The following is a 14427-nucleotide window of genomic DNA, read 5'->3' as shown; positions in this document are numbered from 1 at the left end:
ACGCACGCGCAACCGCGGGACTATGCGCGCTCTTCGAATAAATTCCGCGCGTGTCTCTTCGGGTTCGTCGCGAGACGATTATTTTCGACACAACAGGCATGTTTCTCCTTTTTTTTTTCATGGCATTTGTCAACGAAGAACGTTGCTGTCTCTTCGTTCTTTTGTTTTCAGGTTAGAGACGCGATTAGAAGGCTGAAGGTTACTCGAAGGGTTCTCAATTTTTAGCTTTGGGTTGCTAATTCTTAGTTTTCGATTTTTCATCATATTTTAAGTTATTTGGAGGTTCTGTCGTCGGAGATTATGAAGATCAGGAAGTTGTGAACATTTATGCAATACATATATAACTTTTATACTAAGAATACCATATTTTTATAAATATGATTGAAGAGTATTGCTAAGTAGAATTAGCTAAAACTAATCAGTTAAATAGTCTATCTTCCTCTTGAAATCTTCCTCGAAACTGAAATTCGGTAGATAAAATACTTCCCAATCATCAAATATTCCATTTCTAAGCAATCTCTGTCATTTTTACCACACGGAATTGCTTAAATGAGCGGAAAAATGGAAAGCATTAAAAAGCAAAAAGATTATGATGGATTACATAAATAGTGTTGACGTTATCAAATCGGAGCCGTTGTAAATGGTATGTCCTCCGTCGACGAGTTTCTGAGTACTTTATCGCGTTGCATAATTTATAGTCGAAATCAGCGGGGTATTATTAGTAAAAAAAAATGGGGTGGATATCGATAACATCGGTGCATTCCATATTCGCACAGCGGCTAAATTTGTATTTGTTTACCAGTGCCATACGATCGATCATTTAAAAACGTGCATAGTTCTAACAGGCTTATCGTGTCGCTGTATATTTTAACATTTTGCCAGGCGATTTTTCTCGTCTTATTCGAGCTGTCGAACACCTTTCTATTTTACAGTGTGTATCTTATTCCGTCTGCATTTATAATGTGTCCAATTCGGCTACGGTCGATGGATTAGCTACTAAAGACATTTCTGTGGAACCAACGACAGACAGTAATAAATTTCTAGAAATAAATTGTGTTTCCGTGACGATGTTGATTGATGTAGTTCTCTGTAGAATAAGAGGGGAGAATGTAAAATCAAAATTTCACAACACCTAACATTGGTATAATAAAATATTAGACACGCAAAATCTAAATGCAAAATATTTATTTAAGAAACAGGACAAAATGATATCCGGATATTTCAAGTGGAAAAAGTAGACTTTTTAGAGAATAGGAATAGGCGAAAGCTTTATAAAAGCTAAAACTAAGGTATTTAATAAAAAACTGAAAATTTAATTCCTGTAGGAATTGAAATGGAAGAAAATAATATTCAAAAGGAATATGAATATAGAAAAGGTGAAATATCCTTAGACCCACGAATAGAATAGGAAATACAAGCAGACGAAATTCACATAATTTCGAGAGACACGACAAAAATAATATCCTTAGAAAATAATAAAGAGAGAAAGGATTTCCATAAAGATAGAAAAAATAGAAAAAATCTGAATTTTTCTACAAGTAAAAATAATCTACCTACAATGAAATAAAACACAATGTTTAGGGGTAAATAAAGAAAAATTCGAAATCTCGGAAAACGATAAAGCATATTCCAGCCTCTGTTATAAAGCATAGGTCCAGCTACGAAACGAGATATTTAATCGAATTACGTCCCATTCGGCGAGAAGTTGCTTGATTTACGCCACTGACAAAGTCGTTAAGATCGAACTTACGATTCCGTGGCTTTTATCCTCTGCTCTCGCGTTCAATTCTCCTGGCTACGATGGTTTCGTTTCAATGAAAACGGAGTCATACCAGCAATACAGACAGATAACGATCTCTAAGCTGAGCGCTGGTCGTTAAGAATAAGGACAGCTTTTGCATAATCCGATTCACGAGCGTAGAACGCTATTCTAGACGCGATACCTCGCTCTAGGAATTCGCGTTTCCCTCCCCGCTGTGCAACTGTTGCAAATTGCACTTGCCACCGCATTAGAATTTATAAGATGGTTGTATGTAATTGTCGGGAACCGAGGTAGGTTTCTAACGAGAGCAATTGAATCTTGGTAGGCTGGTTTCTTGATCTCGAGGACGACAAGCAGAGAGAGACATAATAATTTATACCTGCATGGTGGATTTTTCTCTGTTTATGGGAAACTTAAAGTTTCTTTCAAAATATCCCAGATATAGTATCTGTATTTTCGAGCTTTCGCGGGGAGACGCGGTCGCGAGAAAACGCGTCAACGGGAGTCGTAAATTCCCGTTACGATTATAAGAATCGACACCACGAATAGATCGATCCCTTATTTCTTATGGGATAATAGGGGTGATTGATGTGGTATAACACTGCGATTAACAAGGTTATAAAATTTGTATTTCGAATACTTAATACACCGAAGAGTTACACCGTTACGTATGATATAAATGACTTAGACGATACACGATGTTCTTTCGTGGTAGAGCAAGGCCCTTACAGTTGAATATAAGAAGAAGAAGATGAATTTCCTGATGTAGCGGAAATAGCGATTGAACAGACTAAGTATAGATAGAACACAAGTCTAGAGGGATGAAGTGACTGTTCTGTCGTGATGAGAACAAGTTTAGAGCACAAGTTGAGTGTTCTGTAGGTCCGAGAAAGTGAAGTTCGTTCTTGTGTGATTACGGAGGAAAGGTTGGCGTGGGTATGTCTTTTGAGCTAAGGACGTGGATTCGTTGTTCACACTTTTCGTTAGAAAAACGATGGTAACGATCCGTGATGCCCATTGGTTATAGCTAACGTTAATAAATGAAGATCGGAGGAGTAAGCCTCGTACTGACGTATGGCTAGGTGGTGGCCTTGTTCACGGGAAAAACCGGCAATTGACTTTTCTAAAACCGGCCATAAGCCGAAAACATTTCTAAGATTAGGAAATCCTTCAGGACAAACATATGAACTGAAAAAATGTGTTGAAACAATGACGTTAAAAAGTTAAAGTTTTATGCTGGGTGCTTAGGTTTATTGAGGGTCGGAAGCACGGTACGTGGACCGTCAAGCAACGCGGGATGGAGTGCAGATGTCTTACGCGGCATGACAGTATCTGTTTTAATATTTGGTAAAGCAATTCTCTGCCTAAGTTCAATTTACTATGTTAGTTGCGCTCATAGAAATATGAATTTCGTGCTTGTAAATATATCCACAGTCTAGTAATTTGTATGGTAGACGTAGATGTTAGGTCGACAAGATTGCAAACAGTATTATTGGAAATATAGAAAGGGAAGGAAACGGGAAAAATAGAATTAACGAAGAATAAGTTGGGATTTTCTATGGATTAGAGCTATTCTGAATACTTAGGAATTGTCGAACGATGTTAGGAATTCATTGGAGGGGATATTATTGAAAATCAATAAACTGAATTAAATTGAATCGGATTAAGTTAATATTTTGTATTGATTAGAGTTGTTCTGGGATTCTGAGTTGTTCTATTTATTAATTTTCCACTAATAATAGCAAACAATCGGAAGTAATATTATTGGAGATAAATGGATAGGACAAAATATGTAGAAAGAATAAAATTGACAAGAAATAATAAGTTAAAATATAGAATCATAGAAAAATTATTTTCATTCCATGTACCATATCTTAATGGAACAAATTGTTAAATTAATTGAAGACTAGTTGATTAGAGAAAATACTATTATAAATACAAAAAATTATTTTCGTTTCGTGTAGGATATTTTAAAGAAATTACTGGCGATTAGAGTCTCATTTGTAAGAAGGAGATTAATATGCAGCAAGCGAATAGTCATCGGTGCGTGTACAATGACAAACGAGTACAGAAATGTTTCGGACGTTATCACCATTCGGTTGATACCGGTTCCAGATATCCCGTAGCCAACAACGAGTTGCCGCGTTCTACGGCATTATGATGCAGGCATTTCGAGAGCTCGGCTCGAGCCTCTAGGCGATTTGCATTCGACGCGCATGCCACCGACGACGTACGACGAAGCAGGTTCATTTTCTGGTCGCGAAATGAATGAAATCGTTGCCTGTTACGACACACGCGAAACCTCCAGACACGAGTTTCAATCGAGCTCGTTTTTACATGTACCGGAATATAATTATGGAATACGTTTCCGGTTCAATTCTAATATCATCGCTGTATCTTTTTAAACTCTCTGCCTCGTTAGATTTCTGTCTACTTGAAATATGTATATTGGAATGGGGATAGAAGATTGGATTGGAGTGGGATAGAAGAGATAAAATTTGTTTCGAGGACTATTTTTTCTTTTTTTTCTTTTTTTTTTTTTAGAAAATCGAGCTATCATTCCGTATTTTTTACGGTTAAAGTGTAAAGTAAAATTAAATGGCTTAATTTTAAAATACATAGTTGTCGCATATGACGAGGTAGAATTTAAAAGCCTGTAGAGTTGAAATCTGTGAAGCTACATAAAAATTTGAGAAGGAAGGCGAAACATAGCAGTTAATAGACTTATGCGTCACAAAGCTGATTGAATGTCACGCGCATCTAGCGCTATTAATTATCGAGATGTCTCTAATCAATAAGTCTACGCTGTAGAATCGCGTCACTGAGAATTAATTTGTTTAATTTTCAGATTTTCTATCCTTATATAATTATAACCGGAATTTTCTAGACGTTTCGATTCTTCTTCCGCCTTCTTTTCTTTGAAGAAAAAGAAGAAATTATTTTGTTTTATATATCGCTATATAATCATCCAGGTTTCAGAATTTTATTGCTGTTGTTTCTTCTTCTTTCTTCACATCCTCTTATTTTCTCGTCTGCCTTTCACAGATTATTTTTTGTTTTCTTCTATATTTAGTATTCTGTGTTACTTATCTTTATTATTCTTGTGCTGGTTTATTTCTTCACTTTCGTTTCTTCTTTACGATACTTCCAATATAGTCGTCCAGATTTGCGCAATATAATCGTCTAGGTTTTAGCATTCCAATTTTAGAATTTCTTTCCAATTTTTATATTTTTCTTCCTTTTCCTTGTTTTTTTTTCTTATTTTTTCACTTGTATTTTTTCTTTCGCAATATGCGTATTCTTATACTATGATCACTTACATTTGGTATTATATAACGTCCTTGTTTTTGCTTTCAATTTCTTCTTCTTCGCTCTTTTATTTTATACACACGTTATCTTACACAATTGTTTTAAATGTCCGCAGTACTCTCGTTCCAACGTCCATATACATAAAATTTCTTCGAAAGAAAAAGGTGAACCACTATAGAATCACGTTGGTAATTTACTTAACAGCCGAGTCACGTACTCAATAACAACTTCTCATTTATGACACGATCTCGACGATCGCGGGGCTGGCATTATACCATAAAGATAATTATTACAACGTGTCGAACGAAGGATTACGTGAACCCATAGTCAAAACCAATTATGCAGAATCCCGATAATTTACTCAATTGGGTAGGATCCATAACGAAAAAGAGAACGACAGGTGATAAGGGAAAAGAAATCTAGTTGACATTTAACGGCCAGTAAAAGAGCAAATGACCGTTAATTACGCGCCCGTTTAATTCGATCGCGTTTATACTTTCGTGAAATTATCGATTTAACCGGCGCATATCGCGATTTTACGTTGTTATTGGCTACGGTAAACCGATTAGGAAAATCGATATGATTAATCGAGTTACCATGTTTCAACGTACGCGTACTCAGTTTATCAAACTATGTATTACTAATTGACTGTATAAATTAGAAAATTTCAAGTTTCACGGTAGAAAGTTGTATTTTTACAATTTTCATTTCTACCATGCGAGATCTTTTTTAGAAACGTAGAAAGTTGTACTTTTACAATTGTTGGCTTCTTCGATCCGTACTTCTCTTTTTAAAAGGATAGAAAGTTACGTCTTTACGATTATCGATTCCTTCGATTATAGAATTTTCCTTTAATTTGTTCTTTTTTTTCTTTCTTTAATTTCAAATTTTTCTTAACGCGGCAAATTGCATCTTTCGAACTTCTACGATCGTCGATTCCTCTCAATTTCAGTTCTTCTTTCTGCAAAGTGGAGTATAGCATTGTTAGAGTTACCCATCTCTTTCGTACGCGATTTTTTTAATATTCTAAAGTTACATTGTAAAGACTGTATTTTTTAACTCCACGTTCTTACATAATATTCGACTGGCCATCGTAACAGCTCGTCGACAAGATTCCAATGGATGAAGAAGCAAGTATAGTCGCGCCCGTAGGGTTTTTATTATTCCATTGAACCGCGCGAAAGGGACGGAATATCAAAAGGTGCGTGGCCCTCGGTATGAAAGAGCTAGTTCCTAAGTTTACCTACGTGAGCGTACTTTAAAGGTGTACTTAGCCCGCTGTAACGGTATATCGCGCGATGTACACTACGAGCAGAAAGAAAGAGAGAAGAGTTGTCAAGTGTATGCACGCCACTCGGTGAACAAGTGGAAGAGTAGATAAGAATAGAAACAGAAAAATGAGAGAGAACATTGAGCAACGATAGGTCCCTCCTTCTCCTGCGTCTTGTTAGTTGGCGAATTTCTTTCTCCTCTTTTCGTTTCGTTTCTTACAATTAATAGTAGTAAATAATTATAAAAAATATCTCCATGTTTTTATTCGTCTATTATTATTCACATGTTCTTTTTGTTAACAGTAATAAGAGATGATATAGATATGAACAAATATTTGTTTTTAAATAGGAATAAAAATAGGAAAGTGGACGATGAGGACGTTGAAGAATGTTTCTCTTCTTCATTCAGATGTTCTTTTGGTTAACAGTAATAAGAGATGATATAGATATAAAGAAATATTTGTTTTTAAATAGGAAAGTGGGTGATGAGGACGTTGAAGAATGTCTCTCTTCTTCTTCTCCTGCGTTTTGTTAGTTAATGAATAGCTTTTCCATTTCTATAATGTACAAGTTTCTATAGTAAATAAGTGGCTTTTCAAATTATTGTTCTCTGCATCCCAGCATTTTGACGTTGCACTTCTTTATGCAGAAATTTGTTTGTAAAAATTGTACTTTTTAAGTCGTATGTAATTTATCAGGATACTCTTGGAACCGTAAGTTATATTTTTGCGGATACAAACAGAAAGAGTAAATGAGAAAGGACCTATCATTCAGGTGTAGAATATTCGTTTTCAACTACCGGTTGACACAAGAGTTAGAAAATTAAAAAATTATCGATTTGTCATATTTATCCCGACGTTTGATTAAAAAGAATTTATTACTTTTAAAAGAATACCAATTATAAAATAGCGGTATATAGAACAATAGTATAAACAAAAATTATATCGGTTTAATAATATATACAAAAATTCTATGAAAATTACAGGCAAAGGAGAAAAAGTAAAAAGTGAAAATAAAATGACGAAACTTGTAATAGATAGGAAAAGGCGGCCGAATGCTAATTAGCGTAAGAGAATTGCCTGGAACCCTCTTTTTCATTCATAACAGCTGATTCATTCATCCGTTCATTCATCCGTTCGTTTGTACGTTTCCAATTAACCTCATTACGCGTTCCAGGAGGCTCGAATCTCGAGGGAGAGACAATGACGAGAAACCAGCCAATCTACTTACGCAGAAAACGAACACGATCACGATTTCTTACGCGTTCGCGATTTTTAGTATACATACCGATGTCTTTATTACGCGATAGAAAAGGCCGAAGTAAAAGGAAAAAGGTTGATACGATGAAGTCGAACGAAGTTATGAGTGTATAAATCACGACTGGGAAACGCGAAGGTTATCTTGACGTTTCATAGCACGTTAACGTAAATGGAATAATTGAATTTCTTGCGAGTTACTCACGAGTTTAATCGCACGATGATTGTTTAGTCCTTTAAGAGTTATTTCCAAAGCAATTTCATTGTCATTTCTTCCTTTTCTTATTTAAGGCGTATTTTATTGCAGGAAAATTGAACGTTTCAAGTAATTCTTTTTATAGAGTTTAAGTTATTATCGATAATTGTATTTAATTATACTAAATTTGATATTTAATAAATAAACGCTTTTCTAGAAGTGGGAAAGAATGATAATAAAATTGCTTTAAAAATGAAATTCATCGTTAATTAAATTAGACATAAATCGCGAAATAGTATTTACTGACATTAGCGATACACACTGAGAAAAAAGAGGAAATGAAAAAGGAATTTTGCCAATTTCCATTTCCAACGAGTGTACGTAACAATTAGCAATTTTCGTTTATTTTATAACGATATTAAATAATTCTCCTTCCTCTTATTTGCGTAGTATCTTTTTCTCAGACGGTTGTTTTTAAGGGATTTTAATTACTGAGGCAGCGTAATCAATTTCGCAGTGTGTACATATACAATGTGTGTAATGACAAAAAGACAGTGTAATTTATTTCGAGAATTTTTATTGCATCCAGAGGAAGGGGGGTGAAAGTTTTTAACATATTGAATAAACAAGCTGTATTTGCGCAATATTTGTCTATGATGTAATTTTATTGTTAGTATCATGCTACTGAATACAAGTTACTTTCACTTTATTAAATTGAAACGAACATCGATGTATTTCATCATTGTAAGAAACATCGTTCTTTAGCAATTTCTTTTACAAACACATGCACGATAACTTATTACAATTAAATATTGTAGTATCGTGGACGAAAGACCTAAGAAATATCGGCCGAATTATAAACAATGTCACGAGAAAGCCTAGAAAGAAATGCCGACAGGCCCATCAATGTATCGTCGGTCTTTCAATCGAATAGTTACGGAAAGACCTGCCTGACCCTGATCACGAACGGTTGTGCAACACGTTGGTGGTGGGGGTAAGAGAAAAAACAAAGGGATGCTAAGGGTGAAAGACGAATTAACAGTCAGTGTTAGTTAATACGTCAGAGAGTGCGAACTGTGTTGTCAAGATAGTGTTGCTAGTGTTGTCAAGAGAGTGTGGCCCGCGTGAGAGAGAGCGTTGGAATCATGATGACGAGAGTTGCAAAGTAATTATTTAGTTGTCTAAATTATTGTATTTAGTTCACGTTAAACAATCATCGTTTCCTGTTTAACTAACACCTGTTTAATCCATTTTAAATAAAGTAATTGTAGTAAGAGCCTACAATATTCTTAACAAATGCAACAATTTTGCAACAAAAAAATATTGAATTCCCATGACTTATTTGATCAGGTTCGTTAATAAATTATCTAATTTAGGATTTTAATTTAAAACTTGTATCTCAAAGATAGTCTGAATTATCATATTGAATGCTGTATAGATTTGGAAGCAGTTTATTCCCATTGCTAGTCCTCTGCAACCCGCGTAGCCGAAGCCACTGATTTAGCAACTCCCTCGTTTGGTTTCGCGATAACACGCGCCTCTATTGACTACGAGCTAACCGTAAATTAGAGGCTAAACTTTCCGAGAGCTGAAGCTCGTCCGCCTTGTCTTTCGTTTTCTTTCCCCGCTTCCTTGCCAAGGAAAACTCGTCTCGACTTGCAACCTTTTCATACAGTACCTCTTCTACGAACCATAAACATAAACATCTACGGTGATGTCTTGCGGAGAAATAATCGACTGACGGGCTGTTGGACAGATTTTCATTCTTGTAAACATGCGAAATATACTTTGAAAGAACTTGCCTTCTGAATTAGAAAAAGTACTTCATTATCGATTATAACGTAACGCGCGTTTTTCAACATTTTGTTTTTTGAACGGAACCTTAAAGAAGTTTGCAATTTTTAGCGAGATAAATGATAATTTCCTCATTACTTATAGGGTGATATGATACACGATGTAACAGTTTGAAAATTTTCACTGAAAACGTAATAATAGTTATAGTGGTTTCGTGAATAATATCGTAGTTCAATTAGATTTTTATCTTACCTCTTAAACACGTTGAAAATGCACTAACAGATGTAACATTCGATAATTCAGCATCGTAGTTCGATTAGTTCCTTATTTTACCATTCAGAATGAAAATACTTATTTGTTATATCATTTATCATGGTATCGGATTTAAAATTCAATAATTCAATAACTTAAAGCCCGAACAGAAACTCCAACCGCTACCATACGCGATAAACCATAAGATGGAAAATAAATCTGCAAAGGACGGAAGACCGAGTGAATTCGCGACGATCCATAGATCATCGGGAAGCATGGAAACCGCGCGAGAACGCGAAGGGGCATAAATCGATCCGCTCACTGCGCGCGCAGCTGTCCGACTTGAAAAATCGCGCGGGACGATGCGCGCGCACACGCCGCTCGCACTCTCGGGGAATTACCGCGAGATAGCGATCGCATTTTGCCACAACTTTGTGAAAGCGTTGCTCGCTCGCGCCACGCTGGTAGGTGTATGGAAACGAGCGTGCCTCGTTTTACATCGTGACACACCACTTCCTGCATCCTCGCCTCCTCGCCGTGTCCAATTGAAATTTTCCAGCTCCGCGTATAGTTTTCATTGAAAGTAGCTCGTTTTACGAGCCATAAAGTCTTCATATCTTTACACCTGCAGTCTTTGTCACTTCGATGTGAGAAAGTTTTGCGTAGGGTTGATTACTTTGCGAATTATATCGATGGTATAGATATTTTTTTTAGAACGTTTGAAGCTTTAGGCGACTGAAGTTAAGGCTTTGTGGTAAACGTTTTAAAATCGTTAAATATTAAATGATCGTTTTTAGCTTGGATATTATCTTGTTTAAAGGGCATCAGTATGCGCTGTATTCTTCACTGGTTTGATGATGAAATATTGTACATAATGAATGGAGTAACAAGTTCGTTGGGATTTTCTTAAAAGAGCACGTCTGTCTAACCAAAGAGTCATTTATTTATCTCATTTATTGGTAACCGCAGATATATCTTCATATCATATAAATGATTCTTGCAACGTTCCTCGAAATGTAAACATCGATGAAAAGATAGTTAATCTTAACATTTCTTAACGTGATCTGCATATTAAACAGATCTTTAGAAAATTCTACAACCAGTGAAATGAACAATAATTCGAAATTAACCATGAATTCACGATATCACAACCCATGAAATTTCGCTTATATCTGTAGCAACGTTTTCATAGAAAGAAAACTCCTAGAGAGACGTAAGTTTCGCACTTTGCCATTTAAGAAGAAAACACCTGTTAGCACGTGAACCACGGGGTCCCCTGAAGAGCTTACGGGATAGATACGCTGTGTAAACGACGAGTAAATCACGCTTGTTGCAGCCGAGGGAAACACGAGACGGGTGACATTTTAAAGCCACCTTTTGCCAGCCTGTAATCCACAATCGCCGATGTTGGCTCACGAACCATCGACCTCGCCTTTATGATTTCTTCCCTCTCGAGCCGCGTCTCCTTTCTGCTACGTTTCTTCCCTTGCTTCCTTTCCTTCCTTCTCTTTATTCGTTTTCTCTGTTCGTATTTTCCGCCTCTATTGTACTCTTCGTTAGCTTTTTATTGGGATTGATGGTCGGTGAAGCGTTTGTACTGCGATTCTATGACAGTGATTCTCATTGTTCAAGAATTTTTTAGATTCCTGGTCGAGACGATAGGAGTCTGAGGTTAGGGTTGGATGACGATATAATGGAACGATTTGTTGCCTTTTTTTCATTGACTGATTAGGTATCTTTTTATTAACTTGGCCAGGAATCGTTTCTATTACGTTTTGAAATTATTAACAGTCGTTTTCGTTGACTTGGGATTATTGGAAATTTGTTCTGTAGTTGGTGGAATGATTTTTTACAACGGTAACGAAAAATAATTTTTCTTACTTCTGAAATCATCGGAAATAGCTTCCGTTGACTCGAAGATGTTCGACAATTGCTTTCATAGATTGGTCTTACCTTAGAAACGATTGACAATCATTTTCATTATTTGTGGATTAACATTAACTTTACCAGGCCCAGTAAAACGATCGGTTTCAAAATTTAACTTAAAATCGTACTCTGTGTACAAAGAACAAACTAGACAGGAGAGAAGAGATCGTATTTCGTTAACGTAAAAGCACATAGAAAGGCCTGATGGTCCCGTAGCTCGTCATAATCGGCCCTTCAAAGCCGAACGTTCGTTTGGAAAGGGGCAATCGCACCGGCGGGTCCATCGTTTTATGAAACCAATGGAAATTTATAGGGGTAGCCAGGGGAGTTTCGTAAGGGATATGGCACGAGTTTAGCCACATTGTTCGATAGCGTTTTCTGGGGTGGTTTAACCGGTAGTAGCCACCAGAGGGGAGAATTTTCTCTAGGACGATACAAGCAAACGACCAGGCCAGGCCATTGTCTTGCAAATCCCTCGAAATTTTATTGTTCATCGACAATGTGTTTCACTGTGACACGTCGTTCAATCGGTCACTGGTGGATCGTCCGGCTTGGGAAAACGATCAGTCGTATTATAATTGCAAATTGTGTTCGCTGATAAATGATTCTATTGGGATACTTTGTTCCAGCCGGACCTGTAATTATGGTTTTAGCTTTATTTGAGTATTTCTCTACACCTTTATGAAAGGGGCGGTTTGATGAATTACTTGTTCCCTTTTTAGTTCTTTTTAAATATATTTTTTTTAAATTAATATTTCTATTCATTGGTGTTTAATATTTTTAATACGATTTACTCTGTATTATTAAGTATAGTTTTAAAATATCCTACAGTTAATTGAAATAGTTTCTGTATAATTGTATGCGCCCCTTTAACGATTAACTAAGGTCTGTTGTTATTTAACGAAGTATCGATGAGACAGTTAACAAATTTGTTAAGATCGTAGAAACACCTAAATTCGCGTATATGTAATCACGAATCTCACAGCCGATAAAAAGACATTTAAACACCTACCACACAGTATGCACATGCTAACCGCAAAGCCCATAACCGTTCATATTCAATCAGCCGCGACCCACTCGTATCCATAAACCAATCTATAAATAAAATCGGACTGAATTAAACGTTCGTGCTCGATCGACTTCCACTTCTAATAAAGTAAAAAGAACGGACAATTACAGAGAAATAAAGACACAATCATAAACAATATATGTATAATATGAGTATAGTATATTTGGAAGTGTAGCATTTCTGCGTCATAGTTGAAATGATTAGACAGTAATGATATTTCTCTAACTTTTTCTAATGATGTACTTCTATACTCTATTAATTATACACTACAAAGATATTATTATTTTCTTTAATACTAAAAAATTATATATGCAATTTCATTTATTTTAGCTGTGACATTTAGTTTCAAAAATACTTTACGGGCTTCGCAGATAAAATCAAACAACGACGAGTATACACGTCGAACGCAGTTAACTGGTTAATAAACTACTTATTCTGTTAATCTAAATGAAATATCCAAAATGAAATCCACGCACATATATGTATATAGCGTAATAATAAAAATGAAAACAAGAGGAATAATAATAAATAAAGTCATCGCTTGGTGGCTATTATTATTCAAAATTAAATACTTGGAAATTTCATGTGTAATATAGCGACAAAAATTTGACAAGCGTGTGATGAAGCAGGATCAATTGGTGTTTCAGGTATCGACCAAGCAATATGTCGGTGCTACTGGAGGCGAGGTCTTACAGGCCCTTCAAATCCTCGGAGGAGTATTTGGTCGCGATGAAAGAGGACCTGGCCGAGTGGTTGAACGCGCTGTATCCGGAGCTGAGAATCAACGTTGACAATTTTATGGACAGGTTGGACACCGGCGTCGCTCTTTGCAAAGTAAGTGGCCGTAGAACGATTTATACGTTCCCAGAAGTACATATAAACTAGCTCCAACTGTCTATCTTCGCGCGTATGTATGAAACTATATACAGGGTAGACCTAAATAGAACCATGAAACGGATAAACTACCACGACGATATACGACGATATATCAAAATTATGATTTATGAAAGGAAAAGTAAAAGCTGGATGCATACGCATAGTTGACTATCTTCTATTTCCAATGAATTTATTAACATTCGTAAGATACGACTATTTTTTCTAGATCGCGTCAGTTGCACGGCGTAAAATTTAATACAATTTTATAATGAAACTTAATATCATAGTAAATAAAAATCGATATGTAGAATTTATATGGGATAAGATTCGATGAATATAATGTTGATAGACGCGTGTATAGGAACATTTCGTGTAAAATCAAAAATTAAGTTGGTACGCGCGTGGAAATTGAAAAAATCCTACGCAAATTATTATGGAAGAACGTCAATCTAAGTTTGGCAAGTAAAAATTAAGAGTTTGCCCCCGTTTCGATCAATGATCAATCTTATCTCTTATGTTTGCCAACGGTAGTACCCTATTTATTTATTTCTCCTCTTATCACAGAAAACAAGGTGTGTTCAATTCCTCCACGACTATGAATCGTGAAGTAAAGGGAAGATATCTACATGCACGATGGATTGAAAATGAAATAGGACGAAGGTTCGATTGTAGGGTTTTGTTTCTCAGAAGTGTAACGTTTGACTCACCATGTATAT

General features: G+C 35.9%; 1 protein-coding gene across 2 annotated transcripts in view; it reads left to right on the top strand.

The window, feature by feature from the left end:
- Positions 1 to 14427, top strand: part of LOC126924838 (GAS2-like protein pickled eggs) — an 88477-nt gene that overhangs the window by 6439 nt on the left and 67611 nt on the right. For both annotated transcript variants that reach the window (XM_050739749.1, XM_050739750.1), the window contains exon 2: positions 13483 to 13669. In XM_050739749.1, coding sequence (XP_050595706.1) covers positions 13499 to 13669 — 171 coding nt within the window. In that variant the 5' untranslated portion in view covers positions 13483 to 13498. The remainder of the gene's footprint in view (positions 1 to 13482; positions 13670 to 14427) is intronic.

Source organism: Bombus affinis, chromosome 15, assembly GCF_024516045.1.
Source record: "Bombus affinis isolate iyBomAffi1 chromosome 15, iyBomAffi1.2, whole genome shotgun sequence".
NCBI lineage: Eukaryota > Metazoa > Arthropoda > Insecta > Hymenoptera > Apidae > Bombus > Bombus affinis.
The sequence above is the reverse complement of the archived record's forward strand: the minus strand, read 5'-3'. Positions and strand labels throughout refer to the sequence as shown.